This window comes from Macaca fascicularis, chromosome 14 (genome assembly GCF_037993035.2).
Source record: "Macaca fascicularis isolate 582-1 chromosome 14, T2T-MFA8v1.1".
Lineage (NCBI taxonomy): Eukaryota > Metazoa > Chordata > Mammalia > Primates > Cercopithecidae > Macaca > Macaca fascicularis.
Genome location: NC_088388.1, coordinates 70,389,456 through 70,404,834, shown reverse-complemented (window position 1 = coordinate 70,404,834; position 15,379 = coordinate 70,389,456). Strand labels below are relative to the sequence as shown.

Genomic DNA, 15,379 nt, shown 5'->3' with positions numbered 1-15,379 from the left:
TGTAGGTGCTTTACATCTGCAAAACAACCCTTAAAGGTGGATATTGCTTTCATTTTACCAATGAAGAAACTGTAACTCTGAGAACTTAAGGTCATTTTCTGAAGGTGGCAGAGCCAGGATTTGAAATTAGCTTTATCTGATCCCGAGACCAAAATTGTTTTTATTTTTGTGTAATAACTTGGTGTGGGGTGGCCGGCGGGGGGAAGAAACAGCTATTTGAGTTTAGAATTTAGGTGGAGATAGGCATTTTGTTTAAAAATTCTACAATTTATAGGACTGTTAAGTGGTGTTAGTTTATTCTATCACCCAAGTGGCCTGGGAAACTAGGATTAGAGATGGGGTGGGAGATGGAAAGAGAGACTGTATTTTACTTATAAATTCTGAATAGGTAGTAGTTAGCTACAGGGTGGTGTATATTCAGTTTATATTTTCCAAAACTATCACCCTGGTTGAACTGTTCTGAATTTAAGCCTTGGGGTAGGGGCTGTGTCTTTGTAGTTAGTGTTCTTATCTCTTTAGTCAACATTTAGCATGTTTATTATATGTTATAAGACAATCTCTGCCCAATAGAAGGACTCAATATAGTAGGAGAATTAAGATGTATGCTCACATTTTATATTATAATAAGAGCTTCTATTTATTGGGTACCTATTCTTCATTTTTTTTTTTTTAAGACAGAGTCTCGCTCTGTCGCCCAGGCTAGAGCGCAGTGGCGTGATCTTGGCTCACTGTAAGCTCCGCCTCCCGGGTTCACGCCATTCTCCTGCCTCAGCCTCCCGAGTAGCTGGGAGTACAGGCGCCAGCCACTGCGCCCGGCTAATTTTTTTGTATTTTTAGTAGAGATGGGGTTTCACCATGTTAGATAGGATGGTCTCGATCTCTTGACCTCATGATCTGCCCGCCTTCACCTCCCGAAGTGTTAGGATTACAGGCGTGAGCCACTGCGCCCGGCCTGAGTACCTATTCTTTATCAGGACTAGGCTAGGTACTTTCACATGCATTATTTTAGTTAATCCTCACATCAGGTCTCTCACTAGCTTATTGTACAAGGCAATCTTGGTTCAGTGCCCTGTGATTGATACTGATAGTCTTGTTGGCAGTTGTGATCTTCTGTGCTGGGGGAGATCAGAGAAGCTTTGTAGAGGAGGTAGCAGCGTAGTGGGTCTTCAGATACTTCACGTAGAAATATAAGGGAATTTGAGGAAAGTATTCTAGTCATAGGAAATGTTATGAGTAAAGGTCTGGAGTGGGAAAAAGTAAAGAGTCTTTGTGGGGCAGTAGTTTAGATTGGCTGGAGAGTGGTAGCTCTTCAGGAGAGTACCATAAAAAGATCAAGGAAAGACCAAGGAGGGCCTAAATTGTCAGGCTACTTGATTCTTTAGGGAATAAATAGTCCTTGCAGGTTTTGACAAGGGGAGAGACATGACCTGAGTTCTGCTTTAGCAAGATTAATCTCGCAGAATATGCACAGTACATTGGTAAAGGTGAGATTGGAGGCAATCAGCCTAGATAGGAGACTTTGCAACTGTTCATGAGCAGAAGAGATCAGGGTCTGCATTGTGGAGGTAAAATCAGTAGGACTCAGAGTTTAAATGTAGGAAGGGAAGGAAAGAAAGAAAAGAGTCAAAGATACACCAGTGTTTTGAGTGTGGGTCATGAAGAGACTGGTGGTGCCATTAACAGAAAATATATTGCAGTCAGAAGGAGGGTCAGTGCTAAGGGATGATGAGTGATGGAGTAGCTGACCTTATTTGAAGTGCTGGGCAAGGGGCTACACCCACAGGACTTCAGGAACCAAATAATTCTTCCTATGCTTATTTCACATTGCTACATTTTACAGATGGGTTTTCTGGGGTCCAAAGAAATGAAATGATTTGCCTAAAGTTATACAGTAACTCCATGGTGGAATCTAAGTCTGAGAACCCACATCTCTTTGCTTTTTAGCTATTAAACTTCCTAACAAAGCTGAGCCTTGACTCTAGGAAAATCAGACAGAGTCTTGGAAACAGACAAACCTGACTTCAATTCCAGATCTTGCCATTTTTCTGTTTGTGAGATCTCAACAAGATTGCTTTTCCTCTCTGAGCCTCATATTCCCTTTTGTCCACATTTGCAAAAAAGGGAATATTAATTTTTACCTCATGGAGGCATTGGAAGTAAAGATGCTTTCTGTAATACTCTTTTTCCTTTTTTTTGGTTTTGTTCTGAGATAGGGTCTCATTGTGTCACCCACACTGGAGTGCAGTGGCACCATCACAGCCCACTGCAGCCTCCACCTCCCGGGCTCAGGTGATCCTCCCATCTAGGCCCAACAAGTAGCTGGTACTACAGGTGTGTACCACCATACCTGGCCAGTTTTTACATTTTTTGTAGAGATGGGGTGGTCTCACCATGTTGCCCAGGCTGATCTGGAACTCCTGAGCTCAAGCATTCCACCCACCTCAGCCTCCCAAAGTGCTGGGATTATAGGCATGAGCCACCGCACCTGGCTACATCTCTGGTTTTCTAGTGGGTTATGGAGTGGCTGACAGAACACTGAGTGACCATATCCTATCAGGTACTCTTTTTTTTTTTTTTTGAGATGGAGTCTTGCTCTGTTGCCAGGCTGGAGTGCAGTGGTGCGATCTCGGCTCACTGCAACCTCTGCCTCCTGGGTTCAAATGATTCTCCTGCCTCAGCCTCCCAAGTAGCTGGGATTACAGGCGCCTGCCACCACACCTGACTAATTTTTGTATTTTTAGTAGAGACGGGGTTTCACCATGTTGGCTAGGATGGTATCTCTTGACTTCGTGATCTGCTCGCTTTGGCCTCCAAAAGTGCTGGGATTACAGGCATGAGCCACCATGCCTGGCCTCCTATCAGCTACTTTGACCAGAGATAAGATGATTAATATCCCTTTCCCCCAGCGTCTTCTGCCAACCTTCATGTGGGCTCAAGGTGGAAGCAAAGTGGTAGCTGAATTTAGGCTATGCTTGGGGGGAACTTCTTCTAGACTAGGGTAAGTCCTGGCTTGGGACAGAGGAACTAGGGTGGACTTGCTGGTTAGAGTGCTTGGAGTCCTTATCTGGTCATCTCTTTGGTTTAGTACTAAGTTCTCCTCAGAGGGGGAGTAAGCTGCTCTAATAGGGGTATTGTTAGGTAGTAGGGCTGTGGTTGTGTCAGCTCTGTGTCACTAGGGCAGGCCTGAAACTAGCTGTTTTGTCCAATATCTAGTCACATACTCTGAGTGAGTAGAGGAGGAATACAAGGTTTTCTAGTTTTAAAAAACAACTGTGTACTATTTTGTAGCTTCTGTCTTAATGCCTTTTCTTTCCATTGTTTTCTTGAAACTTTTTTCATTTTCTTCCCTCTTCCTAGGTTGGTTCTCTTGAGTGTTCACAGCTTTCTTTATGGAAAATCTAGTTTAATAAAAAGACCACAAGACTAAGAATTAGGTAGGCTTAATTTAGCCTGGGATCTGATACTCTTGACTTTTCTGGGCTTAAATTTCTTCATCCCGGGTATTGTGGGGATAACAGAATCTATCTTACAAGGTTGATGTGTGCAGATCTTATGAAATAATGTAATAGGCATTTATTCTTACACAAATTTGAGTGATTTATCATTACTGTATTAGTTTTTCTCCTCTGAATTGTCTGATGATCTATTCTTTGCAATTCTTTGGTTTATCCTCTCTCTTTAGTACTCTGTTCTCCTAGGTTCTCACTCTTCCCTATAATCTTGTTTACTAACTCTCTTTTTTTTTTTTTTTTTTTTTTTTTTTTTTTTTTGAGACGGAGTCTCACGCTGTTGCCCAGGCTGGAGTGCAGTGGCGCGATCTCGGCTCACTGCAAGCTCCGCCTCCTGGGTTCCCGCCATTCTCCTGCCTCAGCCTCCTGAGTAGCTGGGACTACAGGCGCCCGCCACCGCGCCCGGCTAATTTTTTTTGTATTTTTAGTAGAGACGGGGTTTCACTGTGGTCTCGATCTCCTGACCTTGTGATCCGCCCGCCTCGGCCTCCCAAAGTGCTGGGATTACAGGCTTGAGCCACCGCGCCCGGCCAACTCTCTTTTTTTTGAAACAGAGTCTACCTCTGTCGCCTAGGCTGAAGCGCCTTGGTACGATCTTGGCTCACTGCAACCTCCACCTCCTGGGTTCAAGCGATTGCCGTACCTCAGCCTCCTGAGTAGCTGGGACTATAGGTGTGTGCCACCACGCCCGGCTAAGTTTTGTATTTTTAGTAGAGACGGTTTCACCATGTTGGCCAGGCTGATCTTCAACTCCTGACCTCAGGTGATCTGCCTGCCTCGGCCTCCCAAAGTGCTGGGATTACAGACTTGAGCCACTGCACCCGGCCTTGTTTTCTAACTCTTAATGACAACAGGAAAAGTGTGGCTACACTGGCATTACACCTGGTCCAGTTGCAAGGGAGTGGCACTGAGCTCTTGGGGAAATGTAAAGTTCATTGGCTTTTGAGTAAAGTTCATTGGCTTTTGAGTAAAGTTTCTTTATCTCCCTTTTCTTTTTTTCTTTTTTTTTTTTTTTTGAGACGGAGTCTTGCTCTGTCGCCCAGGCTGGAGTGCAGTGGCACGATCTTGGCTCACTGCAAGCTCCGCCTCCCAGGTTCATGCCATTCTCCTGCCTCAGCCTCCCGAGTAGCTGGGACTACGGGTGCATGCCACCACACCGGGCTAATTTTTTGTATTTTTAGTAGAGACGGGGTTTCACCGTTTTAGCCAGGATGGTCTCGATCTCCTGACCTCGTGGTTCTCCCACCTCAGCCTCCCAAAGTGCTAGGATTATAGGCGTGAGCCACCGCACCTGGCTCTTTACCTCCATTTTCATATCTGCCATCTGGTTTACCATTATAGCTCAATTCTTTTGAATATCGAAGTCACTTCCATTTCTGAAAACCCCCCTTTAATGCACAAGTATTACTGTGTTTATGTTACTCCCACTTTTTTTTTTTTTTTTTGAGACATATTCTCACTGTGTTGCCCAGGCAGGAGTGCAGTGGCGTGATCACAGTTCACTGTAACCTCCAACTCCTGGGCTTAAGTGATCCTCCTACCTCAGCCTCCCAAACTGGGACTATATGCGGGTGCCACCACACTCCACTAATTTTTGAAAATTCAAAAACTTGGCTGGGCATGGTGGCTCACGTCTGTAATCCCAGCACTTTGGGAGGCCGAGGCGGGTGGGTCACTTGAGGTAGGGAGTTCGAGAGCAGCCTGACCAACATGGAGAAACCCCCTCTCTACTAAAAATACAAAAAAATTAGCTGGGCGTGGTAGCTTGTAATCCCAGCTACTTGGGAGGCTGAGGCAAGAGAATCGCTTGAACCTGGGAGGCGGAGGTTGCAGTGAGCCGAGATTGTACCATTGCACTCCAGCCTGGGCAACAAGAGCAAAGCTCTGTTTCAAAAAAAAAAAAAAAAAATTAAAACCTTTTTTTTTATGTGGAGATGGAGTTGCCCAGGCTGGTCTTGAACTCCTGGCCTGAAGTGATCCTCGCACCTTGGCCTCCCAAAGTGCTGGGATTACAGGTGTGAGCTACTGTGTCTGGCCAGGTGTTTACATTATGTCTGAACTGAGGACCAAAACTAGCTTTTTAGTATGGATTAGGTTAGGTATAGCCAATGGGGAATGGATTGCATTCTGGGGTGAGGGGTGGAGCCTGGCAAGAGGGCAGTTCTATTAGCTCAGTTTACCTATGCAGGAAGGGTGTTAGGACCTCCAGGCATACTTATGCTGCTTCTGTTATAGCTGACACCTAACTGCTCCTCCTGAGCTGAGCATATGCTTGTACTCTTAGACAGAAGTCAGAGCTTGGTGAGGCCTGATTCCCCAAAGAATTCAGTGATGAAAATTAGGCCACTTGAGCATATCTAATTGGCTGAACTGTGTGAAGGGCAGAGGCTTTCCCTGGGGGCTCCTTTTAATCTCATGTGGTTATAGTCTTTTAAGGTTGGACTAATTAAAACGTGTTGGCAGTTGGACTCACTACTTTCCTTGCACTAGGTCCTGCTCCAGCCTCCTAGAGTACCAGAAGTTGGCACAGAGCTATTTTTCCTGGGGAGCTGAGGAGTGGGTTTCCATTTCCTGATCTACTAAATCTACAGTGATGTAATGTTTGTCCAGAATGGACTGCCAAACATCTTATGGTGGGGAGAAATTTAGGCTGGGACCTAGATGTGGCCTGGATTTGCTGCACTTCTTCAGGTGTCTTTTCAGGTTGATTGTCTGTTCTAGTAGCCCTCAAATGGCCTTGCTCTGTGAGCTGGCAAGTCATTTCTATTGTCCTGGAGTATCCTTCCCTGGTATGTGTTCCTCTTCCAACCAGAAAAAGGGATAAGGAAAAGATATTTAAGTCCCACCATTTGCCAGATCAGGGCTAGTATTTACACACCTATCTTTGAGGTATGCTTTATAATACCCTTTTTGCAGATGAAGAAATAGATTCAGCAAAGGAAAATAACTTGCTTGATTGTCATTACAGGCTGTAGGCAACTGAATCAGAATTCAAATCCAGGTCTTTCCCTAGCTTCAGGTTACTTTCCTAAGGTAGCACAAATGATTTCATGTCCTCTTATCCTTTTAAGCCTACCTAAGTTCTCATATCCAGAGAGTCTTCTTCAGTTCCTTCAGCCAGAATGACTTCTTGTCCTGCTTTTTCGGACTACTCTGCCTCTCGCTAATCTGTCTATTTAAGTCAGTGAGGCATGAATCTACCTCCCTATTCTGACTATTCCTGCTCCTGCAAGATTTGGTACTCAGAGTGTATTTGTTAAAGAACAGAATGAAGTTATAGTGCTGAAATTTCAGGTGTTATGACAGACTGGCAAGGGTAAGGGTTTTGGGCAAAGCCTTGGCTAGTTTTTCAAATAAGGCCCCTATGTGTCTTTCTGATTTGCCCAGAATGTGCTGTTATTTTCCTTGACATCTGGCTTTAGAGTTTGTATCTTTTTTTTTTTTTTTTTAATTTTTATTTTCTCCTCCCCTACCTCTTCTTTTATTGTTTGTTTGTTTGTATTTTCTATAGGCTTGCAACCTATAGAGCTAGGCTTAATGCTCCCTGGAGTGGAGTGATAGGACAAACCCTCAACTTGGCCTTGGTTGCTGGAATATGCCTGTTGACCATGGTGCTTGGATTTTGTTTGTTTGGTTGGTTTTTTGCAAATAGCATGCCAAGATATTAACCTTGCATTTGGGGCTTATACTTTCTGCAACCTCTGCCTACCGGTGTATGTCACTTCACAGGATAAAGGCTTTCTTTCCTGGCAAAGGCAAACATATGTAAAAGCATCCCTATAAGTTGAATTATTTTTCTCACTGACTTGAAAACAATTATAAAACTATCTCAGACCTTTTTCTATGCATATAGTATATACTTGGTGTTTAACATAAAAAGTTCCTTTGGGAATAAATGGCAAATTGGAACATAACGAAATATAGGCCAGGCACGGTGACTCACGCCTGTAATCCCAGCACTTTGGGAGGCCGAGGCAGGCAGATCGCTTGAGCTCAGGAGCTTGAGACCAGCCTGGGCCACATGGCGAAACCCTGTCTCTACAAAAAATACAAAAAATTAGCCAGGAGTGGTAGTGTGTGCTTGTAATCCCACCTACTTGAGGGGGCAGAGGCAGGAGGATTGCTTGAGCCTAGGAGGCTGAGGCTAAAGTGAGCCAAGGTCATGCCACTGCACTCCAGCCTGGGTGATAAAGTGAGACCCTGTCTCAAAAAAAAAAAAAAAAACAAAAAAACCCTAAAAACAACAACAAAAAAATCAAACCCAAAAACAAAATATAGCTAAAACACCTTTAGTGGGAGAAGTGATAAAATATTAATAATCGGCTTTGCAGACGCTGCCGCCGAGGAAAGTCCTGTACTACTAGCCATGGTCAACCCTACCGTGTTCTTCGACATTGCCGTCGACAGCGAGCCCTTGGGCCGCGTCTCCTTCGAGCTGTTTGCAGACAAGGTTCCAAACACAGCAGAAAATTTTCGTGCTCTGAGCACTGGAGAGAAAGGATTTGGTTATAAGGGTTCCTGCTTTCACAGAATTATTCCAGGGTTTATGTGTCAGGGTGGTGACTTCACACGCCATAATGGCACTGGTGGCAAGTCCATCTATGGGGAGAAATTTGAAGATGAGAACTTCATCCTAAAGCATACAGGTCCTGGCATCTTGTCCATGGCAAATGCTGGACCCAACACAAATGGTTCCCAGTTTTTCATCTGCACTGCCAAGACTGAGTGGTTGGATGGCAAGCCTGTGGTCTTTAGCAAAGTGAAGGAAGGCATGAATATTGTGGAGGCCATGGAGCGCTTTGGGTCCAGGAATGGCAAGACCAGCAAGAAGATCACCATTGCCGACTGTGGACAACTCGAATAAGTTTGACTTGTGTTTTATCTTAACCACCAGACCGTTCCTTCTGTAGCTCAGGAGAGCACCCCTCCACCCCATTTGCTCGCAGTATCCTAGAATCTTTGTGCTCTCGCTGCAGTTCCCTTTGGGTTCCATGTTTTCCTTGTTCTCTCCCATGCCTAGCTGGATTGCAGAGTTAAGTTTATGATTATGAAATAAAAACTAAGTAACAAAAAAAATATTAATCAAAATAAATACTGCAATAGGACGAAACATGCATTTTTGCTTTGTATTGTTTTGATAACATAGGCAATCTGAAATAGCTTAGTCAAATGGATTGAACTAAATAAGGACACAACATTCCTTGTGGTTTCTCTGCTATGGAGAATAGATATGAAATGTTCTTAGGAGAAGGGGCAAAGAATGCATTCGGGGACTAGGAAGAACTGTGCTGTGGCTCAGTTCCTCTACACAGTGGTGAAACTAAGCTTTCTGGTTGTCTGTTCCCCTATGTGTTAAAGGGAATAATACCTATCTTGTTTAATTTTATGAGGGTTAAGTAGGATAATGTATGTGAAAGTCTTTTGTAAACTATGAAATACTGTTATTGTCATACTTAGTGGGTGACTGGAGCCAAATTGCTAGCACTGTAAGGAAGCTTTTGGTTTAAGATACGGCATCCTAGGTAGGAAGAAGGATGCAAAATTGATGGATAAACAGTTGAATGCTGTTTGGGTAGCAGCTGAGAGGAATTCCTGTGAGTTGAGGGAAAGGACTGCGTTCATTTCCTTTGTTTTTGGGAGACAGGGTCTCACTCTGTTACCCCAGCTAGAGTGCTGTGGTGTGATCGTGGTTCACTGCAACCTTGAGCTCTTGGGCTCAAGCAATCCTCCTGCTTCAGCCTCCTGATTAGTTGGGACTACAGGCACATCCCACTACACCTGACTGATTTTATTTTTATTTTTTGTAGAGGCAGGGTTTCACTGTGTTGCCCAGGCTGGTCTCGAACTCCTGGGCTCCAGTGATCCTCCCACCTCCATCTCCCAAAGTGATGGAATTATGGGCCACTGGGTCTGGCCTTCCATACATATTTATTGAGTCCTGCCTGGTTGAAGATAAAGAAATACTGATATCTACCTACTAAACATGTGATGTGCTAAAATATGGAGGCAGTTTTGTTTAGAATGAAAACCTCATAAAGATGGGGTTCTTGTCTGTCTCATGCACTGCTATATATTCACCAGGAGTAGTACCTGGCATGTAGTAGGCTCTCAATAAATATATGTTGAAAGAAAGGTTACGATTTGGAATCAGACAGAGCAGGTTCATATTTGGGTTCTGCCCAGCCCCTTTCCTGAGTGAGTTGCTCAGTTTCTTCATTTATAAATAAAATGGGACTAGGATTAGCTGGTTATTGGGAGGGGTTTTTTTTTTTTAAAAAAGATTAAAACCTTTTCTATAAGACTTACAGTAAATGCTTAATGAAAGATAGTTTCTTTTATTTCCCGTTTCTGGTTTGCAAAGTGTGATGGGAGTGCAGAGGAAGAAGCAGTTAGAGCTACCTGGGGGAGTCTAGACGGTGGCTTCACAGGCTTGATCTGATAGTGTCTTCCTACAGAACAAGATTATTATTATTATTATTTTCTTACAAAAGGAACTCCCTGGGATTAAGCAAGCATCTTGGACTTGGTATGCCTTGCTTCTCTGCATTTCCCATGGTCTTCATTGGAGAACTGGCTCTTGTTTTTCTAGCAAGGTCACATTTACACTGCAGGTTTGTGCAGAGATTGTTGTTCCAGAAGCAGCTTCCAGTGGAGACTCTGGACTTAGCTGATTTGCATGGGCTTTTTGTAGCCAGCCGTCAATCCCCTATCCCCACCCTGCCAAATACCTCAATAATTGTTAGTTATAGCTTTGAAAACGTGTACTCAGTTTGACTCCTGTTCCGGGTCAGTTGTAAATTCTCATAGAAGGTAGAGCAGAGTGTGATTGCTTGGGTTAATCAGGTATTTATAAGTTGACCTTTACTAGTGAAAACTTAATTTTTCCCTCATGTCTGAGTAACTCTAGCAGGCTGAGGGCCTTGTTCTCAGGCATTCCCAGAACTGTTGGGAGTTGCAGCAGGTTTGCCTGCTCTTGTCATATATGCACGAGGGCCAGTAGGATTCATCTGTCTCCCAGCAAGGGTGCCCAGGACCTCTCCTTTTATCCTATCATTCTAAAGCACTGGATCATTCTAAAGCACTGGGAATACCAGTCTCCTTTCTCTGATCAGCATTTTAGACTCTGATGCTTTCTCTTCTGGTTTGTTTCTTGGGAGAATGTGTAAGCAGGGAGGAATTGTTTGGTTTTCAGGTAGAAAAGACTTCTTGCTTGTGAATTGAAGTCACTAGGCGAGAAGTGGGTAAAGAACATGTTCCTGAATAGGAGTGGTCAAGCGTTGGTAAGTTAGAGGTGGTTTGGGGGTTAAATGGGCCTGGTGCTCTCGAGGAGTGGAATCAGTACGGATCCTGGCTATGTCTTCATTGCCCTTCTTCGGGAGCTGAGCCTTGCCACAGGGGAGATCTCACATATGGGCTGGGGAGAAGGGAAAGGAGGAGGGTTGAGGAAACAAGAGACAAAGGGAAGAAAAGGGAACTTTTGCTGAGCTGTTTCTCTAGGCTAGGTGCTTTACACCAATAATTTTCTTTAATCTTCACAACTACTTTGTGAGGTAGCTGTAATTAGTCTTGTTTTACATATGATGAAACTGAGGCCCAGAGAGGTTAAGCAACTTACCCAAGGTCACAAAGCTAGTTAATGATAATAAGTTATTATTTATCATGTGCCTGAAAAGCACATATGAAGTTTCTTTTTTTTTTAATCCTGTGAACGATAATTATTACTTCTTCAATACAAATGAGGAAACTAGGGATTAAAGAGCTTTGGTTACTTGTGGAAGGTCACTCATCTGGCAGTGTCAGTGCAGGGATTTGAAACCAGGTCTGTCTCATTACAGAATGTGTTCCCTTGATGTCCATGTTGCTCTGCAAATGGAAGAGCTGGGATTCAAATGCAGAGTCATGAGAGCAGGGCTTATGTGTTACCTATCTTTGTGTCACCATTCCCTGTGACAGTGCTTACCATGTTATTAGTGCCCAATAAATGCTTGCTGTAAAATCTAGCTCTGCCCTCCCCATAGCTCATGTTAGCTGCAGTGGGTTCCAATTTCTAGCTGCATCGGGTTCCAATTTCTAGCTGCATCCTGCCCCAGCTGCTCGGCTGCCTATCTTCCCCTGACAGTTTGGCCTTATCCTGCCTACCCATTGTGGCCTCCCTGACTTCCCAACACACACAGCATCTCCTCTAGCACTGTTGCTTTCCTCTTCTTCATACCTTTTTTTTTTTTTTGAGATGGAGTCTCGCCCTGTCACCCAGGCTAGAGTGCAGTGGTGTGATCTTGGCTCACTGCAACCTCTGCCTCCCGGGTTCAAGCGATTCTCCTGCCTCAGCCTCCTGAGTAGCTGGGACTACAGATGTGCACTGCCACACCCAGCTAATTTTTGTATTTTTAGTAGAGATGGGGTTTCACCATGTTGGCCAGGCTGGTCTCGAACTCCTGACCTCAGGTGATCCACATGCCTCAGCCTCCCAAAGTGCTGGGATTACAGGCATGAGCCACCGCGCCCGGCCCTTCATACCTCTTTTCCCTAGCTATACATTTCCCTCCGGCTGTGGCTTTCCAAAACCCTCCAATCCTCTTCATTCTTTTCTCTGTAGTTTTTCTGACTTATTCCAGGGACTTCCCTTTCTAGGCTATAATCTTCTTAGTCCGTACCATATAATTTGTCAGCTAATTATCTACTGTTTCACTTTCTGTTGGTTTTGTGGACATTAATCTTCTCCCCAGCCAGCTGATGGTAGTCATATTATAATAACTCCCCAGATTGGTTTGTGCTCTGCAGTTTACAAATCACTCCCCTATTTAAGACCTGTCTTTTTGCTTACCATGCCCACAGCTGCGCTATGAGGTGTGACAGGAGGGGATTGTTATCTCTATATTATAGTAAACAAATGCAAAGAGGGCAGGTGACTTCCCAATGTCATATATGTATTTAGGGGCAGAACAAAGACTGCATCTCAGGTTTACTGATTTCTAGCTTAGAATTTTATCTGCAGTCTCTTCTACATTTGTTTTTTTCCTTACCATTTCCCCTCTTACCTTCAAGGGTCACTCAAGGTAGAACATCTACCTTGTGGGTTTTTAGGAGGTTTGGTTGGTGACCCAGTGAATGGTAGAGTAGCCCAGATAGGCCGGGCGCGGTGGCTCAAGCCTGTAATCCCAGCACTTTGGGAGGCCGAGACGGGCGGATCACGAGGTCAGGAGATCGAGACCATCCTGGCTAACACGGTGAAACCCCGTCTCTACTAAAAAATACAAAAAACTAGCCGGGCGAAGTGGCGAGTGCCTGTAGTCCCAGCTACTCGGGAGGCTGAGGCAGGAGAATGGCGTGAACCCTAGAGGAGGAGCTTGCAGTGAGCTGAGATCCGGCCACTGCACTCCAGCCTGGGTGACAGAGCAAGACTCCGTCTCAAAAAAAAAAAAAAAAAAAAAAAAAAAAAAAAGTAGCCCAGATAGCAGTCTTAGGTACTTCTCAGTGGCATCAGTGTTCTGGGTTGCTATTGCCTGTGAGAGTTCTCTCTCTGTGGCTGCCAGGATTAATGTGGAACTAAGAAGCATTAGATTATTATGGATGGTCAGAACACACTCTCATGGAGATCCAGGAAGCAGGACAGGATGTGTGGTGCCCGGCGCTTTTGTGTTGTGGCAATGGCATGAGCTTTGCAAGCAGTCAGACCAGAGTGTGAAATCTGGCTTTGCTGTTGTTTGTTGGCCTCATGACCCTTAGTAAATCATTAATCTCTCTGAGCCTTAGGGCTACTGAGAGAATGTATTTAAGGGCCACATAATGGCCTGTAAAAACAGTATTTGTTGTTGGTTTTTATTGCCAATACTACTTTAAGTTTAAGGTGCCCGAAGGGCATTAGAAGCCCGCTAGCACCTGTGACCCTTGCAGGTTACTTCTTGTGTCTTGATTTCTAAGCATTAGTGATGACTACCTTGGAGACTATTGGCTGATAGGGGATGAACTTGAATGCTGTTCCCCAAGTCTCCAGTCTCCAGGTTTCCAGTGCCTTCTCAGGGTAATGAAAATAGTTTGTGGACAGCTAGGGGATGGTTTCGGTGTCAAACTTTGGAAGTAAAATCTTTCTTGTTTTTTCTGAAGAACTTCGGCATTAGAATTGTTGGTTCTGGAAAGTCAAGAACACAGTTGTTATTGAGAGATTTTAGTTATTTCTGAAACCAGATATTGCTCCAAAGCTGTTTGTTAAATACTTCCCTACTCTTCCTAAACCCCTGCCCAAAAGAAAAATAAATCATATTCAGACCATTGTGTGATGGTTATATCTTTGGCCTCCCTGGTCACCCAGGCTGTAGCTCTCTGCTAGCACCGCTCCAAATTGCCGCTTCAAGAGAGGTCAGTCAGCCCCTTTCCCTTACTCCCCACCCATGACCTGGTCTGTCTGGAAAGAGGATGAGATACATGGACCAATACATCCTATTTAAAAGGGAGCTTGCTTTCTCACTAGGGACTTTAGACTGCCTGACACACAGGAAATGACTAGAAAATCTGACCAGTGGAGCATAACTCATTGCTAAAATGGCAGGTTTGGACGGCTGCAGGATGGCAGAGTAGGCTTCCTGAAGAGGCAGGAAGGGGCAGCTGAATGAGAAAACGGTGACTTTTGAGGTTTTCCTTTTAGAGTATGGTGACGTAGGCCGTTTATTTAAAAAAAAAAAAAAAAAGGAAAATCACATAAGATTAATCATTTTTACAATTCAGTGGGATTTAGTACTGTCACAAATCTAGTTCAAAACTATTTCATCAACCCTGAGGAAATCCATACCTGTTAACCAGTTGTTCCTAATTCCCCCCTCTCCCTTTCCCCTGGCAGCCATCAATCTGTGTATCTGTGTTTTGTCTGTATATATTTGCCTATTCTGGATAATTTCATATAAATGGAATCATATGATCTATGAGGCACCACACCCAGCCAATGGGACACTTTTTTATTGTCTGCTTCAAACCACTAAGTTGTATTTTCTAGAGTCAGTGATTGTATTTGATTCATTTCTGTCTTTAGCATTTAGCATAGGAACTGGCATTTAGTGGATGAGTGGATGCTAATAAATGCTGAATGAAACTTGAGTATAGACTGAAGACTTACTTGACAGTAATGACACCATCACTGTAGGAGAGATCAGTTGTGGGCTGTACTAGATGTATTCATATAATAAATATTTAAGACCCTACTGTGTGCCAGAAACTCTGCTTGGTATGCAATAAAGAATAATAGTCCCGCCGGGCACGGTGGCTCACACCTGTAATCCCAGCACTTTGGAAGGCCGAGGAGGGCGGATCACGAGGTCAGGAGTTCAAGACCAGCCTGACCAACATGATGAAACCCCATCTCTACTAAAAATACAAAAATTAGCTGGGCATGGTGGCGCACGCCTGTAATCCTAGCTATTCAGGAGGCTGAGGCAGAAGAATCGCTTGAACCAGGGAGGCAGAGGTTGCAGCGAACCAAGATCACGCTACTGCACACCAGCCTGGGTGACAGAGTAAGACTCTGTTTCAAAAAAAAAAAAAAAAAAGAATAATAGTCCCTATTGTTTTATATTCAGGTAGGAAGATAGGCCATAAACAAGGAGATAAGTAATATAATGCCTGGTAATCATAAGTGCTAAAAAACAAAGTAAAGCAGGGCAAAGGATTAGAGAGTGATGGGGGTGCTATTTTAGGTAGAGTGGTGGGGAAGGCCTCTCATTGGATGGCCCTTAAAATCAACTCACAAGGGTCTGGACCAGGAATCAGAAGACTTGGGTTCTTCTTATGTCTCTGTGCTTTGTTACTTAGCAAAATTACTTAACATTTCAAGGTTGGAGTTTCTTTGTCTATAAAATGGGTGCAAGAATACCTGCCCTGGT

General features: G+C 44.1%; 2 protein-coding genes across 7 annotated transcripts in view; both read left to right on the top strand.

Annotated features, from left to right (window-relative positions):
- STIM1 (stromal interaction molecule 1) overlaps positions 1 to 15,379 on the top strand; it is a 218,868-nt gene that overhangs the window by 13,321 nt on the left and 190,168 nt on the right. The gene's annotated exons all lie outside the window — the stretch shown is intronic.
- LOC107127383 (peptidyl-prolyl cis-trans isomerase A) lies at positions 7,832 to 8,568 on the top strand. Its single transcript, XM_045371378.3, has one exon. It carries the CDS (start codon positions 7,876 to 7,878, stop codon positions 8,371 to 8,373), a length of 498 nt encoding a protein of 165 aa, XP_045227313.1. The 5' UTR covers positions 7,832 to 7,875; the 3' UTR covers positions 8,374 to 8,568.

Bases quoted from the DNA above. Each gene is read 5' to 3' on its own strand.
- LOC107127383 (XM_045371378.3), top strand. From the start codon at position 7,876: ATGGTCAACCCTACCGTGTTCTTCGACATTGCCGTCGACAGCGAGCCC.